The 18,465-nt window shown below is 41.1% G+C and overlaps 1 protein-coding gene across 7 annotated transcripts in view; it reads right to left on the bottom strand.

The window, feature by feature from the left end:
* The window catches only part of DISC1 (DISC1 scaffold protein), a 275,931-nt gene that overhangs the window by 158,330 nt on the left and 99,136 nt on the right, over nucleotides 1-18,465 (bottom strand). For all 7 annotated transcript variants that reach the window (XR_012902799.1, XR_012902798.1, XM_075924740.1 and 4 more), the window contains exons 7-8: nucleotides 11,017-11,071; nucleotides 4,087-4,189 (exon numbers count right to left, since the gene is read on the bottom strand). Coding sequence is in view for 5 of the 7 variants with exons in the window: in XM_075924740.1 (XP_075780855.1) it covers nucleotides 4,087-4,189; nucleotides 11,017-11,071 (158 nt within the window). In the remaining 2 variants the exon portion in view is untranslated. The remainder of the gene's footprint in view (nucleotides 1-4,086; nucleotides 4,190-11,016; nucleotides 11,072-18,465) is intronic.

The raw sequence follows: 18,465 nt of genomic DNA, 5'->3' as shown, positions 1-18,465 counted from the left end.
ACTCTGGACATGGGGGGATGGAGGGAGAAACTGGCTAATGGAAGCTGAAAGATTTTGCCATGGGGCGGAGGCAGTGTGCCAAGACTCCCTCCCCGCTATCCAGAGTGGAGAACAGCTGGCTTTTTAAAATGTGTGAGCTGCTCTCTACCTAAGAGTTCTGGTGAGGCAAGCTGCTCCCCAGGACTTATTGCCCTCCTATGGTCATTTTTCAGTATAACTGTCCCCCATGCTTGCTGCCTCCTATGGTCATTTGGGAGTATAACTGTTCCTGCTATCAACCCCTCCCCTTTGTGTATGACGAAAAACAATCACATTCCACACACATTCCATTGTCCTGGCACAACCAAACCCTCACCATACTGCAAAGTGAGGGGAAGAAGAAGCTCCATACCAAATTTGGTGGTCTTAGCTCTTACTGTTTAGGAAGAATTCTTGAACAAATGGGCACACAGACAGACGTACAAACTCTCTCAAATATATTGTAGATTATGTGTGTATCATTTCTACATCTGAAGTTAGGTGGCATCTCAAAAGGGGACAACCTGGCACAAATGGTAAATAAACCATCCAGATCAGTATACTGTTACACAGTGGATCAGTATACTGTTACACCATTACAGACATGTGCACCTCCTTCCTGCTATATCTTACAGAGTGTACACAACAGTAGATAGGATATTTTATTTTCTTCCCTTAACTAGTATTCAGGTGTTATTAACATCCATATCAAAATTTAGCTATACACTAGCAGAAGAACAATGGCATCCAAGTGATCAAATCACATGCACATTTAATAAGAATATGAATGTGATATAAGTGGAATATGCTTCATTATATATTTTGAAGGGTTTGTGGATTTTTTTGTGCAAAATAAAGTCATACTTTACGATTACCTACAGATACCAAATTTTGCATAAACAATCCTGCCTCTTAAATTAGCTGAATGTACTACTTTTTACATGGGAATATGCTAGGTGAACGGTTTAAATTATTCCTGTTTTTCATTGGAAAAAAGTCATGACTATTATGATTAGAGTTCATAAAAAGTATTTGCGAACAACATTAAAATCAAGTCACCTATTCAAATTGTCATTTTAGTTAAAAAAAATGTTTACCATTACAATTCAAATTAGTTATGGAAAGAGTAATGAAAGCTTTACGAAGTTTCTGATTCAAAGTTACTCTGCATTAATAAAATGAATAATGTTTGAAGTTGAAATCCTACAAATTTAAAACTGTTCTTTTATTTCCCTTTTGCAAGTACATTAATAAAAAACTATATTACAGCTACTTAATTTCTTGAACTTTGCTATAAGAGTAATCTACGCAAAATGATTTTGCCCTGTCAATGATGGGCCTTACCTGCTCGTGTGAAACACTTCAAGTGACATACCATTGGAAAGTTTGTAATTTACTGAATATGATTCTCTCATGTTGTATGCATTTATCATTTCTGTATTTGAAGTTAGAAATGAAGTATAGATCTGCTAAGTGAGAGGCATTAGTAGCACTCAAGGAGCTTAATGGCTCACTATTCAGAAAAATGATCCATGAATAGATTTGTTTATCCTTGTAAGCCTGGGAAGAGGGGTTATAGTTGGTCCTACCAAGACATGTGGCCATGTCACCTGCTGCTGAGATTCATCTCAGATGCTATGCTTTTCCATCGAAAGTAAGGAAAAAATTTAAACCAAACAAAAAGGAGTCCCACCCTGTGCAAATCCTATTTAACAGTGTATAGTGAGGCAATCCAGGTTGTCAGTTCACCGTGGCTACCTCACCCAAGATGACTGCTGAAAGAATTTAAGACTGAACAGGGCAATGGAAAGGATTGAGCCCACACTGGGAGGCTTTCTAGTCTGTGAAATAAGCTTATTAGAACAACTCTGAAGGTGGGATATTACATGTAACCAGTTGCTTAGTGTAATCCCACAGAGGTCCCATTGACCAAATCCATCACAATTACATAATGCATCATCTTGCAGAGATGATGTACTGAGTGCCCTCAACTTCTCCCACAGATGTCAGTGGGGACTAAGGCATTTCCCAGCAGCTCTCATTGAATTCAGCACACTAGGCTCAGCGCTTTGCAGCGACTGGCTCATTCAGAAAATAAAACTCCTCCTAAACTACAATAAAAAAGTACATCTCAGACTGATAGCATCAAAAGCTTTTCATTATCTAATCTTCCTTTCCCTTAGGGCACAACTTCTTAAAGAAAAATCTCAGGGCCTTGACCTCTTCCCTATCACATGCCTCCTTTCTGGACATTTGCAACAGTTTTCTGTCTTTACATGGAGTTTTATTACGCCTTCAAAATAATTACTTAATCTTCAAGCCACCACTAGTAAAAAAGAAATGCAAACAAGTCAAGTCACATGAATCACATTTAACAAACAAACAGTGCCGGTGCAGGACAAAAAAAAAGTCAATGAAAGAGAACTGTGTGAGTTTACAGAACTGGAGCCCATAATCCTTACCCCTGGAAATCTTCCACTGAATTAATTGGGAGTTTTGTCTGAATAAGGATTGCAAGACAGCACCCAAACAGATTATTCTGTCAAAGAACAAAACTTCAAAATAATTTACTTCTGTTTTGTCAGAGATAAACAGTTATCATGCCTGCCAGCATATGAAAGCAAAATATAGACATCTGGCAAGGAGACAATAAAGGAACATTTTATAATATCTGATCCTTGAAATACTCTTGCACTAGAAGAGCTTTTCAGAGGGCCAGAGTGAAAAAATCATAATTTGCAAAGAAGTAGTACTGTCATTCCTAAAAAGGCATGCAACAGCAGTGTATTCATAGCATTGAGAAGACAGTTTACAGATGCATTAAACTGTCTCTTACATCTCTTGCTGAACTCTAAGCAACCTCTTTTAAAAATTAGTACAAAATGCTTTGCTATGGAAGATTTTACATAGCAAACACATTTTATTTTCTAAAGATGTCAGAATCTGATGCACCAGTTCTTTTTAGCTTCTTCACTCTTGCAACACAAAGTGACTGTAAATCTGGTTTCTGGCTAATTTGCATCATGGCAGTAGTGTAAAGCAGATGGAGAATACTGGTAAATCTGCCTCATGATTCCAAAAAACACACAGATCCATGTTGCTTTAACATATGCACACGAAAATCCACTACAGCTCTGACATTGCAATTCTTACCCAAGCAAAACACAAGGAATTCTATCCAGAAAGGGACACATGGAAGAATATGGAAACTTGCAGGATCAGGGCTCTAATTTTTTCCATTCCAATTTTGTCTGATCCTGAAGTCTGCATTCAAGTTTTACATTATTCAGCTCTAAAAAACAATACACAATGCTATATTCTACAATTATTTATGCTTTTGTAAATAATACTATAGCTTCTAATTCAAGGAATAAATAGCCACAGAATAGGTCACATGTATCCTTCTGGCACATGTAAAACACACACTGGCCCTTTTCTTTAACTGGGTGCAAGACTGAATTCATTTTCTGCCTGAATCTACACCTCTTTTATTTTGGCTTGTCCTCTGTAGCAGGTGCCTAATGAAGTGGTATCCATTTACATGCGTGGGAAAGACTTACTGAATTACAAAAGCCAGCTATTTAACTTGGAAACAAAATTATGCTGTGTCTTTTTTCCTTAGTAAATGGTGCAGTAATCCCAAATAAGTGGCATGTAACCTGTTATGAATCAGGCTTTGTATTCACATATAGTGTTTTACTAGTTGTAAATAATACACCTGAGTGCTTCCAAGGACCAAATTGCTCTTTTACTGCCAACATTAGTTGTTTAATGATCTGAATAGCTGAAGCTACCAATTGTTGTATTCCATTTTACAGTGTCATTTAATACTCAGCCACATAATTATTATACCTTTTTGTTATTTTTATGGCTCTTCAGATACTGAAGAGCAGTAAGTACTTTTAACATGTCAAAATCAGGAAATCTACCCATCACATATTTATACATTTGGACTATAGTGATAATACTACATTCTCAGTATGACTACTACATATCCCCCTCACTAAACATTTTCTAAGGCATTATTATGAAGACTTCTCTCTCTCTCTCTTATTAGGTAAACCTTACCTGATACAGCAAGCATTTTGGCTTCAAGTAAAGCTGGTAGTTGGGTCTCAATATCATTCACTTTCCTCCTCAAAGTACTGCACAGTTTCTGACTTGTACAAACCTAGATTGAAGCAGACAGCCACAATACATTATTGATTAATAGAAAAATACAAAGGCAATTTAAATAGGGCTTCAAATGTTCTTGCTTCCCAAACATGACATAACATTCTGCCAAAAGGTTAAAAAACTTAATAAAAAGTGATGTGTCATACTTCTATAAAGATATATAACAGAATTCATTGGCTTTGCCACACATTCCAATATAAAAATGAGAAAACAGTAATGAATTATTAGCAAGACCCATGAGAAAACACACACAGAGACTGTTTCAGTAGTAGATATTGTGACCATTATGAACAAGATTATGAACTTTGCACCAATGGCCTATTTTCAAAAATTGTGTCTGGTAACCAGGGGAATTCAGGTAAGCAGATTTACGAGTCAGTAACACAAAGGGCTCGTCTACACTGGCCCCTTTTCCGGAAGGGGCGTGTTAATTTCAGCTATCGTAGTTGGGAAATCCGCGGGGGATTTAAATATCCCCCGCGGCATTTAAATAAAAATGTCCTTCAAAGTAGGAATAAGAGCCTCCGGAAAAGGGCGCTTTTTCCGGAGGATCGGGGCCAGTGTAGACGCTCTTTTCCGGCTTTTCTAAAAGCCGGAAAAAAGCGGCGGACATTTTTATTTAAATGCCGCGGGGGATATTTAAATCCCCCGCGGATTTCCCTACTACGATAGCTGAAATTAACACGCCCCTTCCGGAAAAGGGGCCAGTGTAGACGTAGCCAAAATGTATAAGTAATTTGTTTATCAAAAATACCTTCCCATACGCCTGCTTTCCTAACCATAAACATCAAATTCTGCTACACCGCTATAGATGGGCACTGGAAAGAGCCTACACTAGTTCAAGATAATATAGCTAGTTTCGTGTTCAGTAGCTGAAGAGTGGTATATAGTGCAGTGTTTCTGCTGAAAGACTTCTGCAACACTCCCCAGGAGCTTTCAAGATAGGAAGGCACCACACTACCCCCCACTCTTAGCTTGAGGAAGCAGAAGTCAGCTCCCCAACTCCACTGGCAAAACAAACACTCTCCTCTAGGCCTCACAGGCCCCACTGTCCAGAGTTGCAAACCCACAGAAATTTCATTTATGGACAAAATGGGAAACATTTATGAACAGACAAATTTTTTTATGGACATAATTTTTATACTATATTAAGATGACATAAATGGCCAAAAGTGAAAAGTAATCATTGTCATTCATACATCACAAGAACAATATGCTATTTAACTCCCTCTCTCAGCCCCTCTAAAAACTCCTGAAACTCTTTATAAACTTGCATTTGTTTGCAGCTGTGCGTAAAATGGTTATGAATATCTCTGCAAAGCTGTTCAATTACCTTTGGCATTGCCTTGCACGCATCAGTTGCACATAAAGCAGCAACATGACAAGTGCAATGAATATGAAAAATAGGAGGCTGGTTAGACCTTTGCTATAGAATAATTGCTGTTTTTTGAAATTGTATTGCACTTTTATGAAATTTACAGACACCTAAATTTTTTATTTTTTTTTTAAAACACACTTTACGGACATGTCCAATTTCAGCTAATTTTTTACAGACTGTCTGTAAATTTGCTGACAGTTGGCAACCCTGCCACTGTCTCACTAAAAGTTAGAAATAGGGACAGGCCCACCCTCAAGCGTCCAGCTTCCCAGTTCCACTACAGATCACTTCTTCACTTAACACCTAGGACTTAGATATGGTTATAGTGAAATCAAATATAGGTTTGTCTAACAAAGCACAGGACAACAGTTGGTATGGGGAATGGAGAGAAGAGAAAACAAAATATAAAAGCAAACAACACTTTCTATTTAAGGTATATTATCACTTCTGAAAAATTTTGCATATCATAAGTAATTTTTCTGTTACATTTTCTCAATACTTCTATTTTAGAGTGCCAAAGGAAAAAACAAAAACAAAAATTATTCTGGTAAAGGTTCATATCAGTGTGGCAGGCAATACCCCGGGGATTAAAGACAATCATCAAGCAGTTGCCTAAAGTGATTGTACTGGGGTAGATAAATCCCACACTGTGGAGAGAGAGGAGTGAAGAACAACTCTGGTACCAGCCAGGGCGTCTTTTCAGCATAGCAAGATGGCAGATGGAGAGAAGACAGTCTTGCACTCACTGCTACAGGGGGATTATGCCAGAATATCTGCAGGAGGAGGACTGCTGCATGAAGAAGGATGCTCCAGTCTTCAGAGGCCTGTGTGCCCCCCCCCTCCCCCTCCAGAGAGAAAAAGAAAAAGGAAGAGACCAGGGGGAGGGTATTAGCTGGACCACAGTTAGTGGGCACCTTCCTTACAGAGCCCAATGTATCACTTAGGTTGGATGCCGATGGAATGGGACGGCCTGGTTACCCATACCCACTGCTACAAGCCAGGCTGACATGACAGACTCTTACTGCTAGGTGGAGCCAACATTACAGATTCTAATCCCCCGGAGAAGCCTTGGGAAAGCATGATAGTGGATGGAACCTAGTGTCCAACATTAGTAAAACAGGCACTGGCCATCTCTGAGGACGTTGGAGTTGAATTGAAATTTCAGGTGAATGTTTGTTTGCCTTTCGATGCTCTGTCTTCCTCAGTGATGCAATATGTGTGTGTGCACGCGTCTCTGTGTATGTATGTGTGTGTGTGTGTATATATATATATATTTTATATATATATATATATATACACACACACACACACACACACACACACACACACACACACACACACACACACACAATAATTCCTCATTTAACACTATAGATGCATTTCTGAAAATGTTCGTGCTAAGTGAAAACATGCTATGCGGGGTCAATTTTCCCATTAAAAATAATGGAAAAGGTGGGGATTGCGTTTCAGGCAGTGGTGGTGGCAAAGTCAATTTTTTGTTGGTGCTGGGTTGTCAACATCAACATTAGATATCTAGTAACACAAGATAACTAGCAACACAAGTCGCCGTGGTTTCTTAAAACACAAAGAAACACGTGGAAGAGCACTGTGACCACATGTATTCATCCGCTCATACGTATTACCCTGTTTTCACCAACTTATACCGCCATGCAAAGTAGTCTGCCACTTGATTATTTTTGTGTTATTTCAGGGATGGTCATGTTATTCGAAAAACATTCCCTAAAAAAAAATATTGTGCTATTGTGCAAAACGTGTTAAGCGGGCACGTGTTAAACTAGTATTACTGTATATAGAGAGAGACATGTACACACACACACACACACACACACACACACAGCTATCTGTTACAGGACTCTCATAGATTATCTATTACAGCGATGGCCAATCTGCGGCTCACGAGCTGCATAAATTGTGGCTCCTGAGGGAACCAGGACGGAACCCGGAACCGCTCAGGTCAGCCGCTCTCACGGCTGGGCCGTTGTGAGCCTCATGTGTGCTCATGGCCCGCACTGTTCCACTCACAGCCCCCAGCACACTGTGTCATATCCTGCATATGCTAGCAGCCAGCTGCTGAGCACAGGCAGCAGCAGGGGCTCCAGGACCTGGGCATAAGGTTAGTGGAAGAGGGAAATTGGTTTAGAGTGGGGGGAGATGCCTGACTCTAGAGAAGGGGAGAGGAGGAGGATTGGGTGTGGGGGGGTGCGCATGGCATCCTGGAGGCACATGGCGGTAGCAGCGGCTCTGGCTCCAAGACCCCAGCATAAGACTGGGGGAAGAGGGAGATTGGGTTAGGGAGGGGAGGTGTCTGGCTCTGTGGGAGGAGAGGGGGATTGAGTTGGAGGGTGCGCATGGCATGCCAGATGCTCAGCGCACGTGCCCCAGCACCTGGAGGGAGACACACAGCTGTAGTGGTGGTGGCAGCTCCGGGACCCAAGAATTAGGTTAGAATGGGAGGGAGGGGGAACTCTATTAGAGCAGGGGAAGGGAGTCTGGGGAAAGGGAGGGGAGGGGGATTGGTTTGGGGAGGGGGTGCACACAGCCTCCCAACCAGCACATCTCAAGGCCAGCTGCTGTAGCGTGGCTGTAGCAGTGGAGTCTACCTCTGGGACCCGCGAATTAAGTTGAGGGGGAGGGGGACTGGGTTAGAGGGGGGGTGGTCCCTGGCTCTGGGGAAGAGAGGGGGATTGGGTTAGAGTGGAGGGTTGCTGGGGGAAGGGGAAGGGAAGAGCAGCCAGTGTGCTTCATGAGACCCGGGATCCCCAGGTACTGGCCCCAGCTGTCTCTGTATCCTCCCCCTGGCCAGACTACCCCTCCCCCCACGAGTACCCTGCCCCAGCACCCACCAGCACCCTGTACCCACCCCCACCAGCACAGTTGGGGCCACATTAGTGAGGCTTGGAGGGGTTTGGAGGGGGGTTTTTTTTGCATCACACTTGTGTGGCCCTGACTGAGTCAGTGACCCTTGACTCAAAACAGGTTCCCTGCCCTCTCATAAATAAAGACAACTCTGAAACATTTTGTGTTTGACATAATATTTTATTTAACAATGAAGCCTGGCCAACAAGCCCCCAATTGGGGCCAAGACCCCATCTGGCCGTAGCATCAGAACACTCCTGTACCCTCCCAGACTCCAAACCTGAGCCTATCATACACTGGAACCCCCTGTCCTGAGCCTTTCACATCCCCAAACTCCTGCACCCCCACATCTCCAGTGTTCTGCCACAACACTTCTGCACCATCCACACACTGCAAATCTGTGTCCTGAGCCCATCATACTCCAAGCCTCCCTGCTCTGAGCCCCTCATGCATCCCAGCCCAAACTCCTGCACCCTCACAGCCACAAGCCTGCGGCTTGCTCGGCACCCCAACCCTCCACCTGACCCCAACACTCTCCAGCCACTCTCCAGTTCCCCCTCCCTCCCAAGCCAGCATCCTCTTCTCTACTTTCTCCTGCACACAAATTCCCTGCCAGACCTTGCACCTCTCACCCCTTCCCAGTGCTTTTTTTGTGATGGTATGCCGTGGGATGGTGTACCGGCACCTATTTTCCCCCAGTGCAGGGTTTGTTTGTTCTTTTTTTCCTCAAGAAATCTCCCCTCCCTCCTCCCTCTATGTGGCTCTTTGCACTCTATCCGGCTCTTTGCACTCTATCCACTGCTATTTTGGCTCTTTGTCTCTAACAGGTTGGCCACCCCGGTCTGTTAGTAGTAAATTAATTATACATCGCACCCAGATATTTTTTACACTATCACCAGATGTATTCAGGAAGCTTATTTTAACTATATACAATTAACTACAATGCTTGAAACTCTTTCCACTTATTACATATATCCCTTTATTTCAGCTAAAAGAATCTGTTAATCATAACTGGGCCAGCTATTCTTTTAGCCAATAAAACCATCCTTCAAGCTGTCAGTATTCGTATAGAACCCCTTTCTAAATCTTCCTATTAAATTGTAATGCACATATTTCTAGTCACTGCTCTACATAATTTAATTTCTCCCAGTCTCCAGATACTACACACTACTTTCTTTTCTGCATTCCATCTAAATTAGCCAATAATTTTCTGAGGGTGAAGAACTATAACAGGTGGAAACGTGTGCAATGACTGAGGCCTCAGCTAGATTTTGCCTGCAGTGAAGAGAGGCAGAGGCAAACCAACACAATGGAGAGAACCATACATTTTGAACTTTATTAAGTAAAAGCCAAGAAATGTGTCAGGAACAATACTTTACATTAACAGCCAATACTTGGTTAGGAAAAAATAAAACCTAAATTACTACCACAATAAAGTTTTTCAACAACATGAGTTTTTCAGACCCCTCCTGTCCTTTATATTTACAATGCTCAGAGGACTTATGCCTTTGGTGAGAGAAGTACAAAAAACTTCCTGCAAAAAAAACCTAGTCTAAAGTATTTACATTTGCTAGACATTATTGTCCACAAATGCAAAACCAGATATCATGCATAAACTTCAAAAACCAAGTATATGCACAAAACCGAACACCCTTGCCCTGCCCCTTCCCTGTCTGCAAGGCCACGACACCAGAAAGTGGAGTGACCCAGTTGGAAGTGGCAGCAGAGCAGGCTGTTATGTTACTCCACTTCCTGCGGTTCCCACCACCACAGTGCATGTGAGGGTGAAGGGCTGACTCCTGAAGCCAGCCCCAGGTCTCCCAGTAATCCACCAGGCCTCCCTGGGCTCTATCACTATCCTCAATATGGGGGACCAGCCCATCCATAGGACAGTTGGAGTGGCCACTGCAGGACCCTCCAAAATGCAAGGCAGAACCACTCTGCTTGCCCCTTCTCCGAGGCCTCGCCCCTACTAGGTCCATTAAGTATCCAGGAAACTACTATGCATTATGTGACAATTTTTAATAATATGTGTGAGTATATCTAAAATTTACCCAGATGGGATGAAAAGGTAATTAATTTATCATAATTACCCTGGGCCTGACTGATTTCCATGTGCACAACTGTAAATGCTGAGTAACATCCCTAACTTGAATGGCATTCCTCTGGATTTGCCACCAGTAAAACCAATATGAGAGTACGGCTCTTTTCTCCTGATAATGAAGACATTCAATTGTGACCAGATTTCAGTTTCATTTCTTAAAGCTGACAGCTCTATTCTAAGTAGAGGTCAACAAATTGGTTTCTCTTGTGAACATGGACCAAGAAATATTACAAGTAAACAACCATTCTACCTGATTCCTTTGGCAGACCCATAAGCATTTTAATGTCTTGACCAGGTTTAGAGTTCTTTTTTAAATAGATATTAAGAATATGTATATGTGAAACATACTCAGAAGAAATACCACACATTTGGCCTTTTAAATGTAATATTCTGTCTTTTAAAACGTAATGCATTATCTTTGTTTTTTAAATTACTGAAAAAATGATAGTTGATATGCACTTACTTTGGCAGTTGTTTCTTTAATGGACATGCTGAGCGACCATTCTTTTTCCTGAAGGCTACAAGAATTAAAATAAAATAAAAATGTTGACCTTCTGTACTAATAATGGTATGTTTCACAATTATTTTTTCATAAATAAATACACAAATGTTTTAAGATTATTCTTCCACGAATAGAGGACCAACATCAGGATAAAAATAATATTTCTCTAAAAATCTTCATTTAGTCTATCTTACTAACAGCGAGGGTCCCACCAAAGTCAAAGCCATAGAAAACTCATGAAATCTGGTCTTTGTGTTGCTTTTACCCTATACTATACCAATCTCACAGGGGAGACCAGCACTTCTCAAATTAAAAGTTCTGGCCCAAAAAGGAGTTGCAGGAGGGTCACAAAGTTATTTTAGAGCAGGGCTGGGGAACCTTTTTTGGGTGGGGAGATGCTGACCCATAGAAAAATCAGTTTGGGACCCACACAAGCAAGAAGCCAAAAAAGAAAAACAAACCCTCACTGATGTGGACCCTGACTGAGGCATTCCCCACATTCTTCTCACATACCAGAGCGTAGGGGGACTCAGGCAAGTAGATTTTGTATGCTACTGCCTGGTGGTGAGGTGTCAGGGGGGCTGGAGAGCCACTGCACGCTCTCCAGTGTTGGGGCAGGGGGAAGCCCTGAGCCTTGGGGGCCAGATCCAAGCAACCTGGGGGCTATATCTGGCCCCCAGTCCTTAGGTTCTCCACCCCTGTTCTAGGGGTTTATGCATTACCATACTTACATACGTGCTGCCTTCAGAACAGGGTGGCTGGAAAGTTGCAGCTAACAGCAGCCCAGCTATGAAGACAGTGCTTTGCTAGCAGCACCACAGAAGGATGCCAATACCATTCCACTCCATCCTTAGTTCTCCACTGCTGCCTTCAGAGCTAGGCAGCCTTATAAAGGTGGCTGCTAACTGAGAGTCCAGCTCTGTAGGCAGCAGCACAGAAGTAAGACTGACAATACCATATCATGCCATCTTTACTTCCTTGCTGTTGCTGCTAGTGTCTCTGCCTACAGAGCTGGGCTCCCAGTTAGCAGCTGCTGACATTGTCTTTGAAGGCAGTGCTTCTGTGAGTAGCAGTACAGAAGTAAGGGTAGCAGTACTGCAACCCCCATATACAAACTTTACAAATCTCTACCATCTCCTTTTTGAGTCAGAACTCCTATAATTACAACACCGTGGCATTTCAAAATTTAAACTGCTGCAATAATGACGTTTTATTTTTAAAATTCTATGACCACAAAACTGAACAAAATAGTCCTTGACCACAAATTTGGTAGAGCCCTACTCTAATAACACTGCACTGCAAATTGTTGTCTATTTCACGAACACATTTTCTTGTTCCAACAAACTCACTAATATTATCTACCGTTATTTTAATTATTATTAATTGTCTGTGGTATTAATAATTTATATGACTTGCACAGAAGTAGAAACTAGGGGCACATACCCAAGAACAGCATTGCACTCTGTGAACCACTACACAAATAGCTAATCAAACGTCTGAGGCTGAGCACTCAACAGCAACTGAAGTCAATGAGAGATGCTATGAATAAACAAAATGCTATCAAATGGTATAAAAAAAACAGGCCATGAGCACCAAAACTGGTGTGCGCTATTGATATTATCTCTTTGCCTTAGTTCTACATCTGTAAAACAGGTATAATGCTGCCTTACTTTACAATGCTGTTGTAAAAATAAATCAGTTAATCTCTCTGAAGCACTCCCATGCTACAATGATGCGCTCCATCTAAAAGCCCATAAGAAAATTTATAATTGTACATTCAGAGTAGGTTATTAATAGCGGATCGTAAATAAGGCATGGGTCACCCAATGCACAAGGGTAAAACAAAACTGAACTGTCATTTATTAATTGAGCACCATTGAGACTGTCAACTGAATAATATGGGGGTCCTGTGGAAAAAATAGAATGTGATCTTGGATTTATACACTTTATCAAAATGCATATGAACAAGAGGACAAATTAAGTTGAACAGACAACCTTAATTCTGGCATTTCCTAACAGTTGAGTGCTTAAATTTGCAACCTTACCATTCTTTTTAATGTAGTATTCTTTGCATGTGATTTCCTAAATTTAAGAAAAAAATAAACTAAAAAAACCCCAGAAATTCAGTGTAATAACAAGCAGCTCCAGTCATGGACCAGAACCCCACTGTGTTAAGTGCTGTATAAATACAAAACAAAACTACTATCACTAGCCCAAAGAGCACACAATCTAAATGGCACATTGCTCCCACATGGCTCATCAGCAGGGCTAGAACCATTATATCCACAGCACAGACCTCTGCCAGTTGAGCTAACAAAGTAAATGTAGGCCAGCCACAAGAAGATGAGACACACATTTAGTTAAGGGGTTTCACAGCTATATGCTAATACAAGAATATCAAGACTGAGGAATTTCAGGGTTCTATTCCTGACTCTATAAGGTGAGTGTACTGTAGTGATTACAGACCCTTTTGCCTCTGCCCCACTCTATCCTGGCCACTCCAATCTGTCTTTCTCCAAGCTCCAGTGTCCCCAAACCATTCTTGGATCCTTGTCCCTGTCCTACTCTGGTCCCCGCCCCTTCCAAGGCTCCTCATCCCAGTCCACACTCATACTGGCTCCTCATCCAAAGAACGAACTGTGAACGACATTAAGATCCAACAGGGGGAGTACCAAGAGCACAGGAGAGATCAGCTACCTCCTCTAACTTCCTGTGCTTGGCACCTCATCACCCCTTGACAGATCAGAAAAGCAATCATGTATGTCCAGCCCAGAAAAAAACTAAACTAGAAAAATAGCTAGATGGCATATGGACATTGTTTAATTTTGTTTTGGAAACTCCCCAGAGAGCTCACTCCCAAAATTCTGTGACTGATAGGAGACTTTTCTGTGACTAATAGATTTACAGATGAATATGGAGTATAAGTAAGGTATCAAAAAAGTAACAACTGAAATTATGCTATTAACAGCTTCCTGTGGATCCTGAATGATTACCAAAGGGAATGAAAAATTGAGGCATGTCTTCTTGCAGATATTAGATTGTTCTCAATCACATTAAATATATAATACAATTATCATTTGAGCTGGTCAGGTTGCATAAAAATAACTAGTCTCGATACGCATGTGTGTGGAGCAATGGAGAAATAGGAGTGTATAATTGAATAATATAATGGGAGACCATCCCAATGGTTCTGTAACTGACTTTTAAAATGCAGCTTTAATGAACCATGAAATAACACAATGTACAATGTGACCGTAGACAGAAAAATAGCAGTATAGAAATGACACCTTCTTTCTTAGCAGATCTGTTCTCTGTGTATATTCAGTCATGCCTATTTACTGACATAAATATATTTTTACTTCAGTATGGCTCTGCAGTCAACATAGCTATGGGACGGTGAGGTATTTTTCTGATTCACACAAGAAAAAGCATTGTAAACTAAATTTCAATTACATAATCTTTTTTACTAATAATGATACGATGAATACGTCAGAAAATTTAAAAAATCCTGACTTTCAGGTTCAAGGTGGAGTTGGCAATGGGTGACATTTGGAAATCAATCTTTTCACTTGTAAATTCAAAAAGGTTGTTATTAAAATTACTAAGACACAAACATGGAACCACACAATTCCATTTAATATTTCAGAGTATAACTGCATTTTAAGAGAAGTTAAGACTTTGTTTTTCAAATTAAACTAGGAAACAATAAGACATAGTAAATATGGTTAAGTGATCATTTTTATTGAGGAAAACAAATCACATTAGCCATCAAACTGAAGGAGCCCTTCTGAGAAGGGAATTTAGACTGCCTCATCTTTTAATTATATTTGTAGGAATTTGCAGTAACACATTAAACTTTGTTGTTGACAGAACACCTATTAATCCCAAAAGACCTACACAATAGATGGTAAGAGTTCTATTATAAAGTGGATTTACATATAGAAATATAAGGCTGGAAGGAACCTTGAGAAGTCTTCCAGGCTGAGGCAGGACCAAATACACCTGTACCCTCCCATATCGGTATCTGTCTAATCTGTTCTTTAAAAAGATATCCAAAACCAAAGATTTCACAACTTCCCTTTGAAACCTATTCTGGTGCTTACCTATCCCTGCTGTTAGAAAGGTTTTTGCTAATATGCTCGAACCTCTTTAAACCAGCAAACTTGGGGAACAGAGAATGTCAGCTTAAAGCTTTTGCTGAGCCAGGGAGGGCGCTGCAGAGTCTCGGCATGCAAGGTCTGAGGGTGGGGTGCTTACCTGCCACCTTGCATCCAGGGGCACATGTGACTCTGTTCTCCTTGCTGCGCGCGCGCACACACACACACACACACACACACACACACACACACACACACACACACACCCACCCGCTGCTATAGAAGCAGTGGGGAAAAGCCTCAGGGAAAGCAGCTCTGGAAATTGCTGTTCCCCCAGATGGGGGCAGAGAGGGAGCAGCAGCGCACAGAGCCACTTCCTTCTCCATACCATGGGCGTTCCCGGTAAAAACTTAAAAATTTAAGGGTATTTAATTTGCTTTATTGCAGATTAAGCCCTCTATTTTCTGTCCTACCTTCAGTAAACATGGAGAACTGATCACCACCCTTTCCGCAATAGCCCTTAGCATTCTTGAAGACTTATCAGTTTTCTTATCTCAAAATTAAACATGTCCAGTTTTTACTCATAGATCAGGTTTTCTAACTTACCAATTTTGGTGTGGTTCTCTGGACTCTCTCCAACCTATCTTAAAATGCGGCACCCAGAATTGGACACAGTAATTTAGCTAAGGCCTCATCAGTGCTAAGGAGAGGAGGAAATTACTTCTTGGGTAATTCATACTGATACGTCTGTGAATACAACCCGACGGTACTAGTCTTTCACAACTTTATTACACTTTTGACCTGGATTCAATTTGAGATCCATTATAGCCTCAAGAGCCTTTTCAGCTGTACTATAGTAAGCTAGTCAGTTGTTCTCCATTTTGTTGTTGTACATTTGATTTTTTTCCTTCCTAAGTGTAATGCTTTGCATTTGTCTTTACTGAATTTCATCTGGTTGATTTCAGACCTAATAAGTAAATAAACAGTTACCTTTCCACAATGTAAATTGCAAAGAGGTTTTCCAGAGTGTTGTGTATGCATGTGTATGTCTGTGGACAAATTAGGATTCCGTTTCAGAATTAACTATAAAAACTAATTTGCCAGTTCTGATTTTGGTGGTGTTTTATCAATTGTGATAGCAGGAATCACTTGGCGCACAGTGGCCTCAACCAGCTTTGCAGAATGCACAGAACCTTGCTGTATTTTGTGGGTGACTAATAGGAACTACACATGATATGGCTATGCAGCAGACAACATAACTGGTGAAGAAATGACCATTTGGCATCAGCAAATGATATGCGCATCCTTTTTGTCGAGCAACAATGCATCATTTTCCACTCTGCAGAAGAGGACAAAGGATATTGCTTGACCTAATGTTCATCTCTAAGATGATAGAGATATGCTGATACTTCCATTACAGATTATCCTTGATGACTTCCCAAACTGCACAGACCAGTACTGACACATACCTGCTTTCAAATTCCAGCTCTCTACTCAAAACCAGTGCTACATTGAAAATTCAAAAAAACAGACTGGGCCACTTTTTTTATTACTATGGACAATACTAACTCTAGCATCCCCCCAATGGCAAATATCGATCTGTGACCATTTTACTTCACTCCTAATCTCCACTACAAAGAACAATTCCCAAGGTCAATGTCATCGTACTTTGCTGAAAACCAAAAACTCTTCCACAAAATATCATGTGTAGAGATTCTCTTGAGTGTCACTAGATGCAGCAAGGCAAAAACACTGACCTGACTGTGGAGCTTTAAACTTCACCTCTCCAGCAGATGCACCTAAAACTTGCTGAGACGCCTAAGGACTGCAAATCTCTCACATGCCTCTGGGTCACAGGTGAAAGCTAATGCCACTGGTACTAAACTTTTGCGGATGCTAAAATAGCCAGTGGATAAACAGCATTGTAAACAAACCAAGCATCAAATTTAGCAAACCCAAAGGTCTAGACCATTCACTAGTAAGGATATTGATGCAGTCCTTGCAGCCAGGAAATTTAGAAAGGCATCAGGAAAAGATGGTATCAATCCCCATTTCCTGTAGCTGGGTCCACTGGCATTGAAATTAATGATGGAGCTTTTTACAAACATCCTGGGAAGAACAGGGAAATCCCCTGCATGTGGAGAGAAGCCAAGGACTTGAAAACTTGCAGATTATCCCTGTAGTTATAGATCAATCTCCCTTTTGAACACCATGTACAAGTTGATGGAGCATATAAATCTGAACAAGTCAGGCCCACTGTGGACACCAGCCTATCCAAGGACCAAGCTGGTTTTCATCTGCACAGAAGTTGGGGCCAGGTCTTGGTTGCAGCTAGTACATACATCAATGTTAAATTCCAATAAAAACTCAAGACAGGTACAGGCAGCTTTCATCCCTCTGTGAGAGAAAAAAAAATTCAACTTATGTGGGAAGACAACCCAAATCTTCAGCTACTGAGCGCAGGAATGTATCAGTGGATACTAAGCCTGTGGAGTTTTAATAACTTAGACCCATTCAGATGACAGAGGCCACAAAATAAAATTCAATCTCTTACCAGTACTCCTGTTTCACACGATTAATACTAGAGTAGCACTCTGCCTGATGAGAACTTCACTCACTCACTCTTCATTTTAACTACCAGAGAGAATTTACTATCACCTCCCTGCTATTTTCATTCCAGTATAGTGGAAATGACCCTGCTCAAAGGAAAACTGAATAGTACAGTATGAGGAAGAATTACTTTGTGCTAATTACAGGCACATTTCTGGTCTCATTTAATTTTGTCTGCATTCTCACCTCTCCATATGAAGGTACTATATACAGATGCTTATCCTTTCAAGAAAGAGGGAGGAGAGAAAGCCTGACACCAACTAGTGGGCAAAAATCAAGACAAGATTATTTCTATATTCTTGAGATTCACCGACGATGAACCTTTTCTACCCAACTGGGAGATTATACTACATGATGAAACATTTATACACTATTGTGATAAAAGATTCATACAGAATATAGACAACAGTCACCATAATTACACAGCAATGGAATGCTGGTTAAGAATAGATGGGAAAGCATCATTACAGTAAAACTCCAATAGTCCGGCATCCAATAGTCCAGTACTCCTGATAGTCCGGCATCAAAATGGCAAGAGCCTAGTGAGTGAGCTTCGGCAAAAAATGAGTTACAAGGTAACAGCGGCAGCAGCTGAACTGAGCAAAAAGGGTAAAAAAGGCTTAAAAACCTAAACATTACCTAGGTCCCATAGGTTCCAGATTATCGGAAGTCTACTGTAAAAAAATGTGATTAACTAGGCTGG

The sequence above is a fragment of the Pelodiscus sinensis genome, chromosome 3, assembly GCF_049634645.1.
Source record: "Pelodiscus sinensis isolate JC-2024 chromosome 3, ASM4963464v1, whole genome shotgun sequence".
Classification (NCBI taxonomy): Eukaryota; Metazoa; Chordata; order Testudines; family Trionychidae; genus Pelodiscus; species Pelodiscus sinensis.
Note: the sequence above shows the minus strand (reverse complement) of the source record. Positions and strands in the feature narration are given on the sequence as shown.